Here is a 23126-nt window from a genome sequence, read left to right on the forward strand (position 1 = left end):
TATGGGACTTAACATCTATGGTCATCAGTCCCCTAGAACTTAGAACTACTTAAACCTAATTAACCGAAGGACATCACACAACACCCAGCCATCACGAGGCAGAGAAAATCCCTGACCCCGCCGGGAATCGAACCCGGGAACCCGGGCGTGGGAAGCGAGAACGCTACCGCACGACCACGAGATGTGGGCCAGAACAATAAGGAAGCTGCAAATAATTTTCTCTGTCTGAATCTTTAGAGGAATATAAAACAGGCACTGAAAAATAAACACAATTTTATTTCATAGATTTGGTTCTGGATGGAGATTTTTAGAATAGGAACTGAGTTGGTGGAACAGCTATGAAGAAAAAACTTCTGACCAGTAAGACAGTAAGAGGTATGTGGAGACAAAAAATAATTCAGACACTGAGAGGAGCTATAATTCATACATTTGTATTACACTTAGTAATAATATCAGTATTTAAGAATCTGGAGGATAGAAAGCTAGGAAGTTAGCAAATCAACCTGATGGAATAGTTGTTAGTGCAAGTAGGAGAGGAAATTGATCATCTGCTAGAAATCTGTTTTGTAATGAAAATTTTGATGTTCATCAATTAAAAGAACACTAATCTACAGGTCTGGGAATTGATACTCAGACAGATGCTATTGCAAAATAGAATGGAATGTAAATGACCTTCAGTATCTGGATGGTAAATAAATGCCTTGTTATAATAAATAGTGATCACCCACCCAGATAGCGGTGCATGTTAATGCTCTGCGTCCGGGGCTTGGAGGTGCACCGGCCATGTATTGAACACACCTGATGGATTAATGACGTGGGTTGGCATACTAGTCAGACTGGATGTAGTTTTTAAGCAGTTTCTCAAATCCCACTAGATGAATACTGGGCTGATACCCAGGTCCTGCCTCAGCTACGTGATTCATAAACAGTTAGAAAACTTTGCTCAAACACTATACATAGGCAGTTGGGGCACACATGTTCCATCACAAAGGTTAACAGGGTGGTGACAGGAAGGGCATCCCACTACCTGTTAAACTGAACATGCCAAATCCATTCCTAACCGTACAGACAGTCAGGACTTTTCCTAGTCACAATATCTTTTTGCATTGAAACTTAATGCTGATTACTTTAAGTCTAATCTCCACTATTACTGTGACAAAAACATGAGAGACATGTTAAGTTGCAGAAAAGCACAATTAAAAGACACTTACACAAAGCTTCCAGTCACGGCCTTCATCACTGCCTTCTGCTGATGAAGGCTGTGGCCTTAAGCTTTGTGCAAGCATCTTTTTGGTGTGCCTGTCTGCAGCTTAACATGTCTTCTTTACCGTAAGTAGCACTCTTATCTTTTCCTACATTGTTCATTTACAGGCAGCCTTCTAATAATCTTTAACAACTGCTTCCACAAGAAAACAGTTTTAGTGTAACACAAATAATACACCAAAAAAGGAGTCAAAATACATCCAAGGAAAAGGAAATTCTGTGAAGTGATTTGGACAAACAGAGAAGTAGACTGACTTTATATTACAAGGAATACTGATCTGTCTTAAGAAAAGTGATTAAAAATTTAAAAAAGGAACACTGTATAATGTCTGAATTAATAATTCAGATAATAAAAATACATCTAAAGGGTAAAAGTTAAAAGAGAAATGTAGAAATAACTTAACTATTGTGAGGACTTTGCTACTAAGGAAAACAGCAAAACAATAAATAATAGCAGTCAGCTAGCTGATCTATTTATTAACCCCCCAGTGGCAGTAGCTCAGAAGATTGGCATGGTAGTTTTAAGTGATAAAGCAATAGAAAATACATGCAAGAAGTTGTGCCACATATATACAGCTAAATCACAATTATTCCTTACTCTACCAAAAAAATTAAGAATGTAATTGCCTCTGTCAAAACCAAAGACACTCATGGAGGTGGTAGTATCTCAAGTAAATCACTGGAATCCTAGTCTTCACATATATGTAATGAATTAAGTCTCATATGCAACACATCACTATTACAGGGCACATTTCCAGTCTGACTGAAACATGCTATTGTCATATCCCTTCACAAGAAAGGCAGTAAGACAGATACATGCCTGCCATCTCTCCCGATTTAGGTGGGAGAAACACAATTTTCCACTTTTTTTGCAGACTGTTCCGTTGTTGCTCCTGATTTTTACTAATCATTGTTAGACCCAAGATATCTCAATTTTAATCAATATATGTATTAAAGTTTATAGAAATTGGTAAGTGACATCACAGGGGAAGACTCAAGTCAGTTTTCTTGTGTTTACACAAAAATAAGCTGTAGCTTTTGTATCATTTATGTCTCCTGTTTCTCCCGATTTTTGAAGCTGAACCTCCTGGTTTTTTGTTTTTGAAGGTTAGCAAGTACGCAGATATTAATATTTACCAGTCTCACTAATTACCTCCCTCGCAATGGTACTGGAAAAAGATTGAACGTGCAAGAATCATAAGACTCTTCTCTCAAAATAAGATAATTAGTAAGTCTCAAATTGGATTTCAAAAGGGCCTCCCCCCTGATCATGCCATTTTTCCAATTTATAAATTAGTTTATATGAAATTTAAATTGCAAAATATTGCCAGCTGGTATTTTCTGTAACTTTTCAAAAGGGATTTAATTGTGCAGTTCATAGTACACACTTAGAGAAGCTCAAATGTTATGGTATTACAGACCTTAGTTAAGAAACCCAAGGAATGTACACAATGAATCAGTATCTTCGCAATGGAGAATAATCACTACACACGTATCACAGGGATTGATACTGGGCTCTTGTTGTACAGTATATGAATGAATTTCTATCGTATATCTAAGAAGCAGTAATAGTTTTCTCTGCTGATGATGTGAGCATTATAACCTTGCCTAATAATTAAAAAGGTAAATAATTTTTTTTTTGAAAATTAATAATTTGTCTCTGAAAATGCATGGGCTGCCATTGAACTTACATAAAACACAAAATATGGAACCCAGTACCATTGCACTCCTGATTGCAGCATTACAAATAACTCATGGGGGTAAATCAGTAAATACAGACCTTAAATATCTAACCGTGCAACTTTTGTGTTTAGGATAATATCAGATATTGTAGACGAAAGTCCCAAAAAGTTGATGTACCTTTTGTTTTATTTGCTAATGTCTTATTGCATGATATTCTGGAATATTTAGTCAATTAGCAAGAAAGTGTTTGTTGCACAGAAGTGTTTAATAAGGATAATATGTGGTGTCCATCCTAGAACCTCTTGCAGACATTTCTTTAAAAGTTGGGCTTTCTGACAACTGCATCACAGTACATTTACTCCATTATGGAGTTTGCTGCTTACAATCAGTCACAATTTGAAAACAAGAACATTCTTCTGCTTCTTCTTCTTCTCACATTGGCACTACATCCCAGGATGGGACTTGGCCTCCTTGATGATTTTCTGCCATTCCTCTCTGGACTTCACTGTAGACCTCCAGTTACAGCAACCAACTCGGGCAGTGTCTACTCCAACCTCATCACTCCATCCCAACCTCGGTTATCCTCTTGCTCTTCCTCCTCCAGGTTCAATGCAGCAGTCTTTCCTTGCAGGATCTATCTCATCCCATCTCAATCTACACAACTTTATGAACTTGACCACATCATCCTCCTTATTGCAGTCATAAAGCTCATTATTCCTTCGCCTTCTCCGACTCCCATTTTCACACACAGGTCCAGACATTCTCCTCGGTATACTTCTTTCATGTGATCTCAGTCTACATTCACCCTGTTTTGTAACCATCCATGTTTCTGAACCATACTTATGTACTGGGTGTATCAGAATTTTATAGAGTTGGTACTTAAGTCTTTCATGATAGGAGCTTGGATATGAAAGGTTGCAGCATTCCAAAATAACATTGATTAGAAACACTTCAGTGGGCCACAATTTCAGTCAAAGTGCTGCCATTTGCTTCTGTCTTTGTGCCCAAATAAGTGAAACATTCCGCTCGCTCAAACGTCATTTCATTGAGGGTTTTTGTGGGCTCTAAGGGTTGATTTGTACCATCATACATTTACTTGGTCTTTCGTTCATTAATTTTCAAGCCCATCTTCTCTGCCCTCAGTTTTAGAGTTGAGAAGGCATTTTGTAGGTCTCTAAATGTTCCACTCATTAGGTCCAAATCATCTGCATATCCTCCCAACAGTTGTACAGACTTACAGTAGATAGTAACTCTTGTTTGGATACCCGATTCACGCACCACTTTTTCGAGTACCAAAGTGAAGAGTAGACAGAAAAGCCCTTCCCATTATCTTAGCCCAGTTTGTGTGGGAAACTGGGGTGATGGCCTAGGTTGCACTCACACAGTATACTTGGGGTGCCTTAGGATGACCTCAGTCAAATGCACCAACTTTTCAGGCACCCGAAATTCTCGCATTGCCTCATAAAGTTTATCCCTATTTATTGCGTCATATGCAGATTTTAAATCAATGAAAAGATTATGCACACCAACATTAAATTCGTTGGTCTTTTTTACTATTTGCCGGAGAGTGAATATCTGATTCACCCAACTGACAACAAGAACATTAAAAATATAACACTAGTAGGAGAAATAACTTACACTGTCCATAACTAATGTAAACAACAAAATTGGCAGCATCAGTCATAAGATGTTTGAAAACATTAATTACAGCAAATCGATTTCACTCATTGTGTGACCATCTTCAGTGCAAAGTCTTGAAGACTCATCTGATAAGAGCATATATTACAACTTCAGCATGTAATAAGAGCATGTATTACAACATAGCAGCTATTGAACAATTTGTTCAAAATTTATTTGTTAGCTGCTATATTCCTGTATATTGATGCCATGTTGAAGATGTAATATTTGCGCTTGTTACATTAGTCTTCAAGACTAATATTTGCACTGAAGATATCACACAGTGACTGAAATTGATTTTATTTAATGAATGATTCTAAACATCCTACGACTCGTGCTATCAATTTTGCTGTTTACAATACTAATATTGCAGTCATTGAGCACATGGTTCCCAATGGAATCCAACTATCCATAACTCATCTGTATTGTGGCAAAGAAAGGAGTGAGATATTCAGCCATAAAAATCTGTTCTCTCCCATGACATAAAGGCTCTAATAGATCATAAAATTAATTCCAAACACAAAATGAACTTGTATCTACCTGACAAGCTGCTCTATTCTAAGAAACTGTACTGTAATTGTAAAGCTTACTTCATAGTGAGAGGTTGCCATTATGGTGACAGAACATGCAAATAGTTACCTGACTAACTGTGCCTCCTTTCAGTGGGAAATCCAGGATAGAATAATTTTAAAGTTATGAAAAGGATAGATCACTACTCTCCACATAGTGGTATGTTGAGTCACAGATAGGCACAACAAAATGATTTCACCATATGGTGAAGAGCAATCTATCCTTTTCATAATATGCCTACTTTCACTCTGTTACCTTATGTAGTATTGTATCTTGGAGCATTTCTTTGCCTGGGAAATTTTTATACATTTTATAAATTTGAAGCTATTGTGTTATCTATCAATTAAAGGAGGCATAAAGGTTCTGATGAATCAAAGCAAAAACATGACAGAAATACTTCTTAATGCTTGCAATGTTACAACAATTTTAAACTTCCTCACTAAAATTATATAGTATAGTAATAGTATAAGCAGATAACATTTCTGTGTTACTTCAGATACATAGTTGGGTACAGTTTCTGGGCATACATATTGATAAGAACTAACAATGGAAACCATATACTCCCTTTGTCAGATAAGTTCCAGGACAGTTTTTTTTTTTTTTTTTTTTTTTTTTTTAAATAGAAAATTGCACTTACCAAGTAATGATCCTATCTCCTTTTGAAGTAGTCCCCTTCCCTATCTATACACAGCTGTTGATGTTTCTGGAGGTCTTGGAAGCAAGCAGGAAAATTTTCAAGTGTGATACTTGTAAGCTAATTTATCACAGCCCATTGGACATCTGCGATATCTTGATGAAGCTTTCCTTTCAGTTGCCTTTCCAATTGCATAAACAAGAAAAAATCGAGCGATATGGGACTGCAATAACTCAGTAACAGATAAAGCAATACAGGGTCTTGCATTGTCATGCAGCAAGAACCAGCCCTGAGAATGCCACAAATCAGGGCATTTACATCAAATTGCTTGTCACAAACATTTCAAGACCTTGATGTAAAGAGTTTGGTTTACTGACCTGGAGAAACACACTCATGATGAGCTGATCCTTTACTATCAGAGAAGGTGATCGACATTGTCTTTGTTCTTCATGGTTGTCGTTTGATATTTTTTGAGGCTGGTTATCCAGGACTACGCCATTCAGTACTTTGACACTTTGTATGAGGTTCATGCTAGTAGCTCCAACTTTCACCCCGAGCAATAATCCTTCACAGGAATGTGGGATCACATCTAGCTCTACTTAGTAGTTCAGCTGACATTCTTTGTCTTTCCTCTTTCTTTCTGTTTGTCTGTTAGTGTGCAAGGGCCAAGTTTTGCATTAAGTTTCTATTTCCCTACATACACATATCATTCAAATTGAGTTGTCCTGCTATCGCAAGCACAGTTACTTGATGATCTTCTTGCAATAACTGCCTAATGTGCTCGATGTCTGCATCGGTATGTGCTGTAGACAGGCGACCGGCTCTGTGATTAGCTTACACTGAATCCCTGCCTTCGTGAAATCTTCTGTGTCACTCAAAAACATGACTTCCTGAAAGTGCCTCACTTACATGTGCCTGCTTAATCATTATGTTTTCCTGAGTGTAACACAGAATTTAATGTTCACTCTTTGCACACAACCAGCAAACATTGTCTCTCCTAAGAAATGTGCCAAGAATCCAAACAGTGCGTTGGTAGCACAGCACTGCCATTTAGTCTGTTTGCACGGAAACATGGCCAAGATCATCTCAAGGACATTTTTTTCCTTTTTAATATTACAAGCTAAAAAAAACTGCCCTGGAACTTCTTTGACAAAGGGAGTATGAAAGATAGTACATGTTTCCACATATGATAGTTAATTCTTTGATAAGCTAAGTCCCATAAAATTAGTGTGTTCGTGTATTTCCGTTCTTCAATATAGTACAGAATTGTATAAATAATAAAAATAATTACATGCTGGAAATAATTCCAAATGAGGAACACCAAGCCAATCAATAGATAAATAAAGGAAAGATGCCAGAAGGTGATAGTGCTTCATTTCGAATGATTTCTGCTGGAGGTTAAGTAATACAAAAAGAACTTCCAAAATTATTTACTGTCAGTTGTTTCAAAAATGTGAGACAATTGCCTAGGGATTGTAGATTTTGAGAAAGTGCTGTCTTGATTTCAACAAAACCTGTTCTTGGAGCCTTTGAGAAATCGGGCAGTGCTTCAACCAATGTTAGTATAATACAGAATATGTACATCTATATTGCAGCTTACATTGGACTTTAATGAGATTTTGAGAAATTCAGATTTCAAAGAGGATTAGGGCAATAGAGTCAATAACATTTTGAGTGCTCCAGCACTCCTACATGAAATTTTTCAGATACTTAAACTGGAAAAATAAAGAGATTATGTGTTAATGGAATATACTTGACCTTCCTTGATTTTACTGGCAGCATTATGTGATTTGCTCCTAGTCCAGATAAACTTCAGCACATCGAAAGTAGATCTGAAATCAAGACTAGAATAAAGTATAACGAAGTTATCAAAAGGAAACTAGTGCAAATTAACAATGAAGTCATAGAACCAGTAGATTATACTTTCTCTTTAGGGTAGTTGAAAATCTCAAATAGATAGACGTTACAAGAAAGTAGCAGAAAAATAAATGATGTGGAGTGTTTTTGGCAGTCTAAATAGGTTTTCAACACCAAGCTTCCAATGTGTTTGAAATGGACTTGTACGATTATTGACAGTTACCTATTTTGGTATTAATTACCTCAGATTATAGAGTCAAATACTTGTGAAAGTTAAAATTTGATGTTGGTTTGAGTTCACATTAAGGTCTAACATACAACTGTAATTTGTCAAAAATGTTGATTGCAGCATATACTCCACTAAAGAACAGAAAAATGTCATTTTATATTGTAAGTAATTTGCAGACTGTTTACAGAATTCAGCTTTATTTGCCTTTGCAGTCCTATTTTAGCTATCTAATAAGAATTGGAACATAATATATTTTCTCTACTGTTAGCATGGGAATCATATAATGCAGTTTCTGCCTAATAACAGCCAAAAATTTAAAAACATATTTTTTCTGGTGGCTGGAATTATAAATGTGTCTGAGAAACAAGTAATTTAGTATATAGGATAGCCAACTGTGTTCTGTAAATTTCATGGTATAATGAAACCAAGTTGCTACTTAGATAATTTTTTATGCAATTTATACTTATTATGTGCAAAATAAAATAACAATATACTGTTGCTGATCTCCAGGATAAGACACATTCTCCAACATGTACAATACTGAATGTCCGAGGAGGAGTGGTCAATATTCAGAAATATAACAGGAAAGATTATTCGAAGCAAAAATGTCTAGAAAACATGGGCTCTAAAATGCACACCTTAGGATCTGTGAGCACTTTGTCATCTTTGCTACTTCAAAACACATTTCTTATACTGAACAAGTGCTCATAGGTCTTAAGGTATGCATTTAGCCCGTGTTTACTAGACCTTTTTTGTTCTGAATGATCGTTGTGTAATATCCCTGAATGTGTACTATTCCTCCTGAATCACCTTCTATAAATAATAGTTTGTTACATTTCACAAATCTGTTAAATTGAATGTACACTGAGAAAATGTTAAAATATAACAATACATACAGAAGACTGATAATAGGAAAACAATATAGATATGTGAGGTGCATTAATACATGAATGTTTTGTTTAACAAAAGGAGCATGCTCTGGAAATAAAGAGTAATTTGTAAAATATGTTCTGTTGTACTCTTGCAGAATGATAGAGGCATGTAGGAAAGATTTAGGTGGAGCTGCTCAGCGAAGTAAACATTTAGATGGGAAGAACAGACAGTTTCGGAAAATGTCAGTAACTGGGTGAAGTTAGTTTAGATTTTGGGACGTATAATATCATGTTTAAACATTCAAAATCAATTGATAGCTGTGATCAATAGTTTATACATTTCAAGACTTCCAAAGGAATATATTTCTGGCCTATGATAGCCAAGGAGAGGACTTGTGATGAGTCTGCTTGGCAGCTGTCACCTTCACTTCCAGCATACCCAGAAAAGTTAGAACATACTCCTGTTCACTAGATAAATATAAAGATAATGCAGTACTGGACACCTCCAAGTTAGATACAATCAATGGAATGAGGAGAGATAAACATTCTATGTGTAATGTAAGCATTGAGCAATACTAAGAACTTGAATGTAATACCTCAGCTTGTGAGTTTTCATTCTTCTTCAGAGCATACAAGCACAAAGCACACACATACACAAACATCTACAGTGTCCTGTCTCTGTGAGCAGACAGGTAACTTTATTCATTTCACTTTTGCCTATTACATATGTTTTGTTAAATAGTAGTCTGCGGTAGCCCTCACATAAAATAGTACACTTTTTTTTTAAGTATACAAATGTATGCAGCTGTTAAAGTGCAGTGGAATTTCCTGGATTTGTTATAACTTCAGGATGGGTAAAACACATACATCACGTAACTTGGTGGTATACTTTTTGAACTTAGTGCAGGAAATTCAAAATATTCTATGCAACAGTCACAGATAAAAAAAAATCATACCTTTGTTATAGACCTGTATTGCAGAAGGTTGTTATTTTACTTTATTTCTTTTTGTTCACAATTTCCTAATTTCTTTAATAGAAAAAACTATTATTTTTGTTTAGTGAATTACACTGCTGAAATGAAAGCGTTTTCATTTTGGAGAACTCTTTTGTGTTGCACATGTATATGACAAGTCTGGTCTTGAACCTAGACATCCACTAAATTGCAAGAAATAGTCATCATATGATCAATAGCAATAAAACAATTGATAAAATGTGCAGAGTACAAAATAGCATCGCATGTTGAAAGTCAGTATATGGTAAAACCTCAATGAATTGCAGTACATGCCTTTACACTATGTAACATTCAAGATATCTCCTATCCAGATCTAAAGCTACACTGTATTGGTTACTACAAGAGTTTCACAGATCTACAAAGTCCCAGACATGCCCAGTGAATGCTTTGTCGAGTAAGTAGGAATGCCAGAGTAGAAGCAATGATATGCTATGTTGAAAAGACATCTTGTTAGTTCTTTGGAAAATTGAATAGGAATTGCCCTGTTGAAACACATCCCTAGAAATGTGCTGAAGGAAAGATATACTTTCGGCTATAAATATGTGTTGCACTACTTTACAACAGCTATTGTTCCCTCTGATACCAATTGGCTTACCGTTAATTAAGCTTGGTATACATCTGGTGTAATACTGGATAATGCACTGAGGAGAATGGCATATACCTCTATGACGTATTACATTCTCGGCTAAAAATTGGGCGTGACTCACAGATAAAGACCAATCTGTTTATTGATGGCGCCACTGATTGATAACTATTTGTCATCAGAGGTTAAGAAATAAATGTAAACAACACATCTGAGAAATGCAAGGAAGAAATGGTGGTTGAAGGTGGCACTCGTGTAGCAGTGCTGCAACATTTGGCATGCTCTTGTTGAATAAGGATCCATGACCTATCACTGATATTCTAATAATGATTTGATTGCCACACTTGAAGTAACACTGTTTGTTTATTGGAAATGATCTAAGTCAATACAGTTCAGTGACAAAAGTCCACACATGAAATAAAATGAAAATGTCCTTCTGTGATGATTGAAGAATACAGCGGAATGACCTTCTGGGGCAATACATAGCCAATGCCCTTGAGGACGAAGTGCCAGTCGTCAGTAGAGGCTGGGGGCTGTGGAAGTGATGTCTTCCAGAGAGGTGTTTACATTGTAGTGTCTGGGAGCCTGTGAAGGTGTAGGACAGCACTGTCCACAGCGACTGCAGCAGCAACAGTCATTGTGGTCTGTAGCTTAGTCTTACAATGTGACCAGCAATCACTCTGGAGGCCAAAGGTGAAACGGTTGTCAAGGGGCTTAGTGACCAAAGTACCTGCGCAGAGGTGGGATAATGCAGGGCTGAGTATGCAGGGGCTCAGCCCTGTGTATACAACACTACACTCTGCAGTCATAAAGTGCAAGAACATGGCATTGTTCAGACTTTGAAAATCTGCTGCTTGACATTCTTTGGTAGCAATCCAGAATAATTATCTTCAGTGCAGTATTTACCAATCCAAGTAGACAATGCTCAACATTCTGTGCTTTTGTGCAGCCCTTTTTATATATGCGCAATATATAGAGGATGCTGTTCAGCTGTGTTCTAGAATGTCAATATATCATCAGAATGAATCTTTCTCTCAGCATAGTATTTTGAAACTTCCTGGCTTATTGTAACTGTGTACCTGATTGGGACTCCAACAAAGAAACTTACCTTCTATGACAGTGGTCTACCTGGCTGAGCTACCCAGGCATGGCTGATGAACTGGCTGTCCTAACACTTTCAGGAGAAAGTATGGTAGGAAAAAAATCCTAGCCACAGAATACTTGTAGAAACTAACAAAGCTATGAAGGTGGGATAGTTCACTCAGAATTTTTTAATCAAAAGTAGTATTTGATGGTTGTACAGTTGGAAGTCTCCAGATTAGAAAATCCTTTGTTGTTATATGTGTTTACCATCATTACATTTTGTGTCCATTGATATTTAACATTGATGCAAATTTGTAATTAACAGTTCTAAATTATTCTAATCATGGCAGCTGTACAGGTGGAATTCATGTATGCACTTCGACAAGAACACCTACTTTCTGTTACTATTAGTAAATAAATTTCATTGTTACAGTTGTGAAAGTCGAGAAGAAAGGTGAGAAGTCATATGTCATCCAACCGTCATATGATTCTGAGTCTGAAGAGGATGTTAGCAATCTACATGATTCTGGCTTCTACACAAAATCTGATGAAGAAGAATATGATGGTTACAGTGAAGAATCATCAGGGAGTGAGGAAATCTCGTATAGAGCGTCCCCTGTTCCAGATGACACAAGTTGTAAGTGTGTCATGTGTATAGTTTTTGTAATAATGGGTTGTTTGCTGTATGTGTATGTATATAATTGCTGAGATTTACGTACCAATGTTATTAAAGTGTCAAAGTTGGTTACTATGTGTTTTTCTTGTGTGTTTTTTTCCTCCCCCATATACTGAGAAGTATGAAAAGAAAACTTCTAATAAAGTAAACAACTGAGATTGTAGGCTTGTTTGGTACCAGCACAATATACATATCTAATGGCAAAATAAAAGCAAAGCAATGTAGATGAATCACAAAATGAAGTAATCCTGTTGAGGGTGAACTTCTACTCCCATATGACAGAAGAGCTGTAGTGAAAATGAAGACATTAGGTTTTTGAGACTGAGGGTAACTGGAAACCCACATGGAAAACATACGGCTATGAGGCAACAAAAACTGATTACAGCTTTCTATGCATAAGAATAATAATTGCAATCAATGGCTCTGATATACAATTTCTCTCTGTAAAGTAAAATAGTGTGCCACTCTGTCTCAGCTTAATGCACAACAGATATTTTTAGCAAGAACTTAGCCACTGCAGCTGTTGGTGCATTTTATTCACAAAGTTGGGCAGAGATCTGTTAGACTGATGTATAAATAAGAAATTTATATCCAAGCATATTTACTCCCTCTTGAGGGAAAAAATCATGTGTTCGAAAGGATTTGTGGTATATTTTCATTTGAAAGAAAGAAGATCGGGGTACTTGGCAGTGTGCACTATTTTTACTGTTCTCCAAACAGAATGCTAGTAATTTAAAACAACCATATTCATTAGGCTAAATTGGTAGTGTCAAAGATATGTAAGTGATTTCCTTCTACGACTTTTGAATGGTTGTTCAACATATAATTCACCCACTCATATCACTTACTGGAGTTTGTTAGGTACACTTTTAAAATTTGTACTGATTACATGTAATAAATATGCCCCGAATTCTATCTACATGCTTGAAACCTACATCAAAACATCAAAATAATGTCACACACACGTACACTACTAAAAATGACACTACTGCACTTTCCTTACAGCCTAAATCTTTCCAGTTGCCTTACTTGGCCAGTGTTTTATCTGAGTCTATTCTGGAGAAAGTTGGATGATTCTAAAGAATATATCTGAGGATGGGTCTCAGCATATCTCACAAGAAAGGCTGAAACATTTGATTATATGCTTACAACTTCAAAGAATCGGTTCTGTAAATTTCATGCTGTATAGTCCTTGTCTAAAGCATTTTCTAAATTAAAAAAATCATGTTTCAACCTTCCTTCATAATATAAGTATTAAAAAAAAAAGCCAAGCAGTATGACACCTGACTTTGGAACCATAGTTGAGTTGACTATGCAGTTCCATATGATGTCTTCCCCTATCTTCTGGACATGTGCTGTACGTTTTATGATCGGGGGGGGGGGAGTGGGAAAGCAACTCCTACAACTCAATAACACAATTTTTATGTCATAATTTTCGTATGTTGGCAACTTGAATATTTCTTTTAGTGTACATTATTCTGGGAATTTCATTTTTCATTTGTGTTATGTTAAGTATTTCATTAATAAACTTTATAATTAGTATCACTTTTTTATGTGAGACATATACAAATTGCTTGTTTATCTGAATTACTTTTTATGAAACATTTCTTATTTTCAGTGTTCTACAATGAAGTTCTGGATTCACTTACAAGGGGTTTTGATGACAAACTGCACTGTGATAATCTCATCCTTGAAATAAATTCTTCTCGATACGCATATAATGTCACCATGGATGAAGTTAATTATCATGTGGTGCGAGCTGTGTTGAACTTGTCAACAGAGTCTTCAGCTCAGGCTTATCTTACAGAGCTTCAGATGCATTTGAAGTACTTCATGCCCTTGTTTAAAAATTACTTGCGGAATGAGAGTGCACAGAAAGAATGTCTGAAGGCAATGGAGGTAACTCCCGTTTTATTCATTCTTAATGTAGATGTCATGTATTCTATCATTTTAAAATTAGAAGTATATTTTAAGTGTTATGTAAAATGTTTTCTTTTTCTTATTAGTACACAGCAGGCTGCAGAAGTGAAGTGCTGGAAGTGATTTTAAAAATTCTGAAATGGCTGTATGATGCCGATGTTCTTGATGAAGACATTATATTACAATGGTATAAGTCACCAGATGAAGCATCCACTGTCTCTGATGTTGTTAGGAAGAAAGTAAGTACAATTACACAGTGCTCTACACTCTCTCGTACACACTGTTGCTCCTCACATTCACTTAACTTTTCACTAATTACTAGTGTTGCAAAAGTAGTTTACAGAGAAATTTTGTCTCATTTGTATCATGTGCTACAAATCTCGACTTTTTTTAATACATTCATTTAGTAAATTGTAGTTTAACATTTAAAATGCAGAAAGAGGGACCACAGATGAATATGTTCACCTGTGTGTGAAGCTTGTAGATTTATATTTATGTTCATAACTTACAATTCTCTAAATAGTTCTTCTTTGTGTTGGCATTATTTTTCTTTGAAAACAAATGACATTTGAAATGCCCATTGTAAGAGGAGGTGTAGATATTGTTCTGTTTGTAGTGTGTGATCTTAGTCATAGTAAAAAATGGAAATTTTCAAATAATATTTTAAATTTAAAATATGGGGTTTTGTGTTTTAACTATACAACAGCACCAACAACTGGTGACCCTGGTATGAGCTAAACAAGGCACAAATATTATATGATAGTAAAATAGAACTCTGAAAAGCCTCATGTGTGGTTTTGTCAGGTCAAAGCACAATTCACTTTCACAGGAATAGAGAATGAAGCAACCAAATTCAGTTACTTATTAGAAAGTTAAAGCCCCAGTTTGTCAAAAATGAATGTGATCTCGTGAATAGTGATGATAGCAAGAAATATTTGTTAACTAAAGAAAGACTGTGAATGACTTTTAAGGATAGTAAGAAGTCAAATTAAGGGAGAAGTTAGCAAATTAGAAATTGCTGATATGAGACCCAGTCAGATGCTTCAGAAAATGAAAGGTTATGGAGCAACAAATGTTTCAGATAAAATTTTAAAGACACTCTGTCTAGGCAAACTTCCTGGTAGTGAACAAAATATTTCCAAAGAAAATGTAGACAAACTAGCACAAATGGCTGACCAGATGACAGAAATGCAAAGCACTCAGGAAATTCAGTCAATTTCATTTGAAGTTCCCCTGTGGGGTGTGATTCTTCTATAGCAGTGAAAGATCTTCTGGTAAGGATCAAATAGTGCTAAACCAAAGACCGAAAATCCAGATCTAGGAAACAACATTATCACTCACGATGACATTCTCATAGCAGAGACCACAGCAAGCTGATATACAATAGTCAGGAAAGTACTGCTATTGTTATTTTCATTAGGATTCATATTGCAGAGCTGGGGAGTGTATCTGATCTTGCCAATGGAAAAGTGAGGAAAACTCCCATTGGCACACACAGTAGTGGCTGAGTGTTCTGCCACAGTAGTTATACCAGGCTGCCACTATCAGTTCTCTGTGAGAGATAAAACTTTAGGGTTACTTTTCCTGACTTATAGTGGTGCTGATGTTTCCAATATGTCAGTGTGTCCCAAGGAGAAAGTTAAAGAGGCAGACTAAAAACTTTATGCTCCAAATGGATCTGAGATTACAACTTACAGAAAAAAGTTATTGAATCTTTCTTTAGTTTTAAAACACACTTTTGAGTGGCCTTTTATTTTAGCCAGCACAACAAAAGGTGTAATTGGTGCAGACTTTCTTCATCACTTTGGCCTATTAATAGACTTGAAGAGAAAATTATTAGTTGACAATAATACTCAGTGACGTGGCTGCACTCCAGTGTACAGTTGATTTGTGTGATTCTGTTAGTTCACACGATGCTAGCTGTAAATACTCCAAATTGCATAAAAAATTTCGTGAACTGACAAGAACCACTCTTATGCTAGGAGAAATGAAGCATGATGTTAAACATTGTGCAACAGCAGTGACCCTCCAGTGTACTCAAAAGCCTGCAGGTCAGATCCAAAAAACTAAATGTGGCTAAATGAGAATTCCAGTTTCTAATGAATCATTATATAGCTTTTCCTTCTAAATCTCAGTGGGCTAGTCTTCTGCACGTGGTAGAAAAGCCATATGGTCAGTTGAAAGTTTATGGAGACTACTGATCTCTTTTTGACTGCAACCTATCTGACTGCTATCCAGTTCCTCACGTAAACAATGTAAATTCCATCCTTATTGGCAAGAAACTATTCTCTAAAGTCAGTCTCCTGAAAGAATATTACCAAAACCCACTAGCTGAAAAAGGAATAAGGAAAAGAGTGCTGTGATCACACCCTTTGGACTTTATGAATTCAGTATCATGCCATTTGGCCTCAGGAATGTACCCAGTACCTCTCAGAAATTTATTAATGAAGTTTTGAGAGATTTAGATTTCTGTTTTCCATATCCTAGATGACACACTGATAGATTTAACTCTCCAGAAGAACACACTCAGCATTTAGCTATCCTGTTTGAACAATTGAGCAATTTTGGTTTAAGGACTAATGTTGGCAAATATGTGTTTGGAGTTCCAGAAATTAACTTTTTAGTTCATTTGGTTACTCCAGAATGTACCAAACCAGGCCCAAACCAGTACAAGTGATAACTAATTTCAAATGCCCAGGGACTGTGTCAAATTACATCATTTCCTTGGAATACTGAATTTATACTGAAGGCATTTAGAATGTTCTGCAGAACATCAAGCTGTCCTGAATGATTACTTGAAGAACATCAAGAAAAATGACAAAGTAAGCACTCAGTGGACAAAAGATGCAATAAAGGAGTTCAAAAAGTGCAAAATGGTTCTTGAAAATGCAGGCCATTTAACATTCCTGAATGTAAACAATGAACTTGTATCCTTTGAAGATACTTCATTTTGCATCTGGTGCTGTGCTGCAACTAAAAGAAGAAGGAATGTGAAAAACAACTGGTTTCCCCTCCAGATTTTCTCACCATTCCATTACAAGTATTCAGCTAATGATAGAGAACTTCTCAGCTTGTATATGGCAGTAAGGTATTTTAAATTCTTTCTTGAAGGGCATTAATTTCCATGTACATTGACCATGCTCCTTCGACACATGCTTTTAAACAACAAAACAATAAACCAATTTATATGCAGTTCTGTCACCTACAGTTCATATCACAAATTGTGACAGATATCAGATTCATTTTGGGAAAAAAAGTATGTGGCTGACAACCAATCTACGAGGGCTGTTCAGAAAGTAGGGAATGTTTTTGTCTGATGCCACTAGGCACTCACTGATCACGTATATTTTGGTATGTGTGTGCTCGACAGCTCAGTTGGCATGCATCCGTGACAGTGAGAACATCTCTGCGCGTCTGTTTTTTTTTTTTTCGATATTCAAATTTGAAGTGTGTGCTGCAATTGAAAATCCCACCAGTTGTGAGGTGCGGTCTGTGATATGGTTTTTGTTGGCAAAAAACCTAAAACATATAGAAATTTATCGTGAACTGTGCAGAGTGTACGGAAACAACGTAATGAGTGAATGTTCCATCCGGAAAAGGTGCATTTGGTTTAAAAATGGCCGAACCAATGTTCATGATGAAGAGAATAGTGGATGTCCGGGCATTGTGACTGACAATCTTGTCACTAAAGTTGATGAAACGATTCGTGAAACCCGTCGCTTCACAATAACGGAGCTTTCACTTTCTTTTCCACAAGTTTCACGGACTGTTGTTTGAAATTGTCACTCAAAATCTAGGCTACAACAAATTTTGTGCACGATGGGTGCCCAAAATGCTTACAGAGCACCATAAAGAACAGTGAATGTGGGCAATGTTGCCATTTCTGGAGGCCTACCACAAACATGGTGATTCATTGCTGGATCAAACCGTAACTGGTGATGAGACTTAACACGTCAATTGCGAGGCAAAATTACAGTCCATGGAGTGGGAGCACATGAAGGTCGCCGCCCCCCCCCCCCCCCCGCCCAAAAAAAAAAAAAAAAAAAAAAAAAAAAGTTTGCAAACCTTGTCAACAAGGAAGTTAATGGTGACAGTGTTTTGGGATAGGCAAGGGGTTCTTCTTATTGATTTTCTCGAACGTGGAGCTACCATAAATTCTGCCCGGTACTGTCAAACTTTGCACAGCCTTAGAAGAGCAGTTCAAAACAAACGCCAAGGAAAGCTGATGTCCAAAATTTTGTTTTTTCACGACAATTCCCGATCTCACATGGCAAGCTTAAGAACTCCTTAATTCATTCAAATGGGAAATTTTCCCTCATCCGCCCTGCAGCCCCTATCTTGCACCAAGCGACTTCCACTTGTTTACCAAGGTGAAGAACTGGCATGCAACGCAATGCTTTGATGATGACGCAAAACTCCAGGCGGGTGTGACTCACTGGCTGAAGTCTCAGGCGGCAGAATTCTGTGACGAGGGTCTTTCAAAGCTTGTCCACCACTATGATAAGTGTCTCAGTGTGTTTGGTGACTATGTGGAAAAGTAGTATGTCAGTCGCTCTTTCAGATGTATATAATCAATTGCGTTTCTTGTTCTTAGCTTAGAATCGAGTGCAAAGTACGCGGAAGTTCTGAAAAATGTTGGTAGGTGCCGCCACAACTAACTTCTGCCGTCGACTATGTAGCGCCACACAGTACACAGGCATGCTTTGCAAGTTTGCAGGCACAAAGATAAATACTGGCGCCAAAACCTCTGCGTCAGTAAACAAAATTAAAAAAAAAAAAAAAAGGTGGAAGACGAGCTTTTTTTCTCCGCCTCGAGTTTCGACCACTGCATTTCCATGCATTATCCAACGAAGTAAATACAAATACCGTACTGTTCATCTTCGAATGTCGCAGCATTTCAATGTACTGCGAAAATCCGACTAGCAAGACTGTTTGGGATGTTTATCAATATGGCCAACTCGACGTTCTGAATTTTTTCCTACCTGTGAGAAGAGATGGTTGCTAATACGAACTTTTATGAATTGTGAATCACATGCAGTATTCTCTTCACCATAAGTATAATACGAATATAAACATTTTGCCCTGTATTCTTTCGTGTTTGCTGCTATCTCATTTAAATCCTGTCTGCCTAATAAACTACGAAACTAGAGTGAGACAACAGCAAACGCGGAAGCATATACATATCATGTCATGTTTATATTCGTATTATTCTTATGCCTAATAGTGATACAGTCAGAAACGAAGCACGGCAATTGACTAGATTTTTAAATCTAAGATGACTCTAATTTCTATGCAGAATGTAATGTACTAAAGAGGCGCCTGCAAAGATTTTCAAACGGAGTAAAATTTTCGCTAAATTCTCGTTCTAACATACGCAGTCTATTATTTGGTTCTTGTTGATCATTATCAAAGAAAGCAGCAGTGTAAGTAACAACAAATAGCAGTCTCTTGCAATTGTTTCGCTTATGAGACAATTCCTCTTTTTTTTTTTTCCACAATGCATGGCACAGTACAGTAATGCATTTTCAGCATAGAGTGACGTGAACACCTATAACAAAGAGAACGGCACTTATCGGATCAAAGAAAAATAATCAATCAATTCAAACCGGACGAAGCACGTGAAAAAGGAAGGTTACCCGAATAAATACGGACGGAGAGCTTGACGCATAGCAATGGCTACCTGGAAAGCTTAACTGCTAAGCTTACGACTCGAACCAAACTACTGTAGCTGTATCGTCATTCATTCGACCTAAATTGTGTCTCATATTACAATGGACCAACTTTGTTTCGATTTGGAGGTGCGGCCCAAAACTTTTCGCTCCCCTTGAATTTCGAGTCTCATTTTTCAGGTGCGGCTTAGGTTCGAGTGCGGCGTAGATTCGAGTAAATACGGTAAACATCAAACAAGATATCCAAAAATGAAGAAAATAATGCATAACATGCAAAAAGAGCAAAGTAGCTGTACATACTAAATCTGCTGATGACTAGTTTCCAAGCACAAATGGACAATTTAAGGTGTTACAGATCGATCTGATTGGGGCACTGCCTCCCTCAGATGAATTCGTATACTATTTAATGTGCATTGATCTGTTTAGTAAGTAGAAAAAAGTTATTCCATTACATGATGTTTGAGCAGAAACAGTGACACAAGCATTTTATAACTCCTGGATCACTAGATTTGTGGCACCTAACCAAATAGGGACTGACCAAGGAGCAAAGTTCCAGTAGGTGCTGTTCTGTGCATTAGCATAGATTTGTGGTACTACGTACACACAAACTAAGCCGTATCATCCACAATCAAATGGGAAAATAGAGAGATTCCAAAGAACATTGAAGACAGCCATCAGGGCATGTGGTAAAAATAAATGGTGTGACTTAATTCTTACTATTCTCCTAGGACTTTGTTGCTGTGTGAGAGAAGAAAGTAAGTCAACAGCTGCTGAGATGCTGTATGGCACAACTCTAATATTGCCTGGAGATTTCATTGTAATGTCAGAAAACAAACAAGAAATAGATCTTTCGGCAGTCACTTCTCCCTTATGCCAACATATGGATAAACTATGCCCTTCAGAATATTCCCAAAAGGTAAAGGAAATAACATTTGTTAGTAAAGATCCGCATAATGTGACTCGTGTATTTGTGAGGAATGACAAAGTTAAAGCTAAACTAGTGCATTCCTATAAAGCCCCCTGTGAAGTCCTGGAGCAAAAAAGAAAATATTTCATGTTAAAAGTTAAGGATGTGGCAACTAGCATCTCACTTGATAGAGTGAAACCTGCATTCATCTTTGTGAACTCAAAACACTGTGGACATTCAGGAAAACCTACAGAGCACTTCACTTTTGAATGAGTTACCCATACCTCCAAGAGTCTCACCAAATCGTTACCTGAAGTGGCCAAGTTGTGAAATTCCCTGAAAAATACAAGTAATTGACAATGGGAGGGGGGAGTGATGATTGTGTTCACAACCTACAATTCAGTAAATAGTTCTTCTTTGTGTTGACTTTCTTTGAAAACAAATGACATTTGAAACGCACAGTGCAAAGGAGGTCTAGAAATCAATTGTTCTGTTTGGAGTGTGTGATCTTTATCTTTGTAAAAAAAATGGAAATTTTAACATAATATTTTGTATTTAAAATATAGTGTTTTGTGTTTAATTGTGTTAAAGGACCAACACGCTCACTGGCACTTGAAACACTTGCACTGTTATTTTGTCATTCATTTTACCCTCAAGGTATTTAATCTCCGAATGTCACATATTTAATAGAAATTGCAACCATCCTGTAAGCTAAGTGACTTTCTGCTGATGAGACTGTACATGAATTTCAACTATGGCTTAATCAGTTGATTAAAATGCATAAAAACAAAAGAGAATAATAGAGCTTAGCATCTTACATTATGTTTTCAATGAAATGCGGAGAAGTCAAATGTCTATTGCTTTTGAATGAATCAGTTCAATTGAAGAACATAGGATTAGGACATCCTGTTTACTATAAGCAACAAATATGCATTTATAAAGTGATAGGATACCTGTATATCTGATGCTGCCGGCATCCAGAATGAAGAGCAATACTGTCAGGTGTTCCAGAAAAATACAGATATTCACCATATAATATAAAAAATGCCCTATACTTCAGAGTATAATATCAACCACATAATGAGGAAGAGAATAGGAATAACACCAAGTCTATTGCTCTTCCTCACTACCTGATGAATTTTACTGCACAAATAGTCAGCATCATGGAAAATATCAAACAGCAAATTCAGGGAAATATCAAACAATGAATAGATTAACCCTTCTAGCCATTAAAAAAATGATCAGCTATTACAAAATGAGATTCCATGTGGATTTAGTAATGTTATTAGGTCACTGAGTTATAAGAATGGTACACAGAACATCAGCAAGTTTCTCCAGCCACAAAAAACTGTGTTGGATGAATGCTGAATTTCTGTAGGCAGTTCAGTGAATTATGACAAAATTCAGTTTCTGGTCCATCCACATATCTTTGGGCTTTGGTGGCCAAGAAATAATTGAAGATAATACATAACAAACAAGATTATTAACCAGAACAATACTTGCATTTATAGAATACTTCTCCTATTTTCACTCTCTGGAATTTTCATTGTGAGTGTTCAATGCTTGGCATTTTGATGCATACCATTAAACTAAATGATGAAACATCTGACTTACAACAATTTTGTGCGTGTTCGTACATATTACTCTTTTCATTGCAGCTTTGATGTATTCCTTGTGAAGTGGCTTAATTTTATATGTGACTGAAGCACTGCTGTATCAGCTACCTCATGTTTAAGACAAGTACCTTTAATTTTAGAGTGTAACTTTGAGAGAGATATTCTTCATGTCTGTAGGAGTAACTAACAGAAGAAAAAATAATAATCTCACAGATGCATGCCTGAAAACTGATGGAACATTATATTCTCTGTCATGACTTCAGCAATCACACTGCTGGACACTGTCCAGAAGACCTCTCTGGGGCTCAACTGAAGCACTAATGTGTCATTGTGAGCTGCCATCTTGTGTTAGAAAATATCACATCATGTAGGAAAAATCAGTTGACTGCCACCTCATCAGGAGGTGGTGGAATAATGTATGGTCACTGTGATAAACCCCCTCTCACTAACCATCAAGGAGTGACCATACAGTAGTGTAGTATGTTCCTGAAATCTGTTTTTTGTTGCTACTGAAGCCTGAATTAATTACAGAAACATGGTATTGCTTAGAAATTTATTTCAGACAGGACTATGAATTAATATTCGATAAGACAGTTTATTTGGACCAACTGATACCATTAACTCCCAATAATGAGTGCAAAATTGAGGGTGCAGCAGCTAATAATTATAAACTCAGTTGCGTATTAAGGCATTAGTAATTTTTCTGAACATTTTGTGGTGTGACATTCAGACATCTGCCCTAGGAAACCTGATGGAGAAATTGATCTCTGACCTTCAGCTGTGTTGCTCATTCGCACTCTTACTCATTTGGCTTGGCACATGAAAGATGTCAGCCATTTATCTCTCTGAAATATGTCAGCCATAGTGATCATTT

The 23126-nt window shown here is 36.7% G+C and overlaps 1 protein-coding gene across 1 annotated transcript in view; it reads left to right on the forward strand.

The window, feature by feature from the left end:
• The window catches only part of LOC126252922 (translation initiation factor eIF-2B subunit epsilon), an 82392-nt gene that overhangs the window by 52290 nt on the left and 6976 nt on the right, over positions 1-23126 (forward strand). The window contains exons 8-10 of the mRNA XM_049953910.1: positions 11898-12101; positions 13759-14039; positions 14147-14299. Coding sequence (XP_049809867.1) covers positions 11898-12101; positions 13759-14039; positions 14147-14299 — 638 coding nt within the window. The remainder of the gene's footprint in view (positions 1-11897; positions 12102-13758; positions 14040-14146; positions 14300-23126) is intronic.

This window comes from Schistocerca nitens, chromosome 4 (assembly GCF_023898315.1).
Source record: "Schistocerca nitens isolate TAMUIC-IGC-003100 chromosome 4, iqSchNite1.1, whole genome shotgun sequence".
Lineage (NCBI taxonomy): Eukaryota > Metazoa > Arthropoda > Insecta > Orthoptera > Acrididae > Schistocerca > Schistocerca nitens.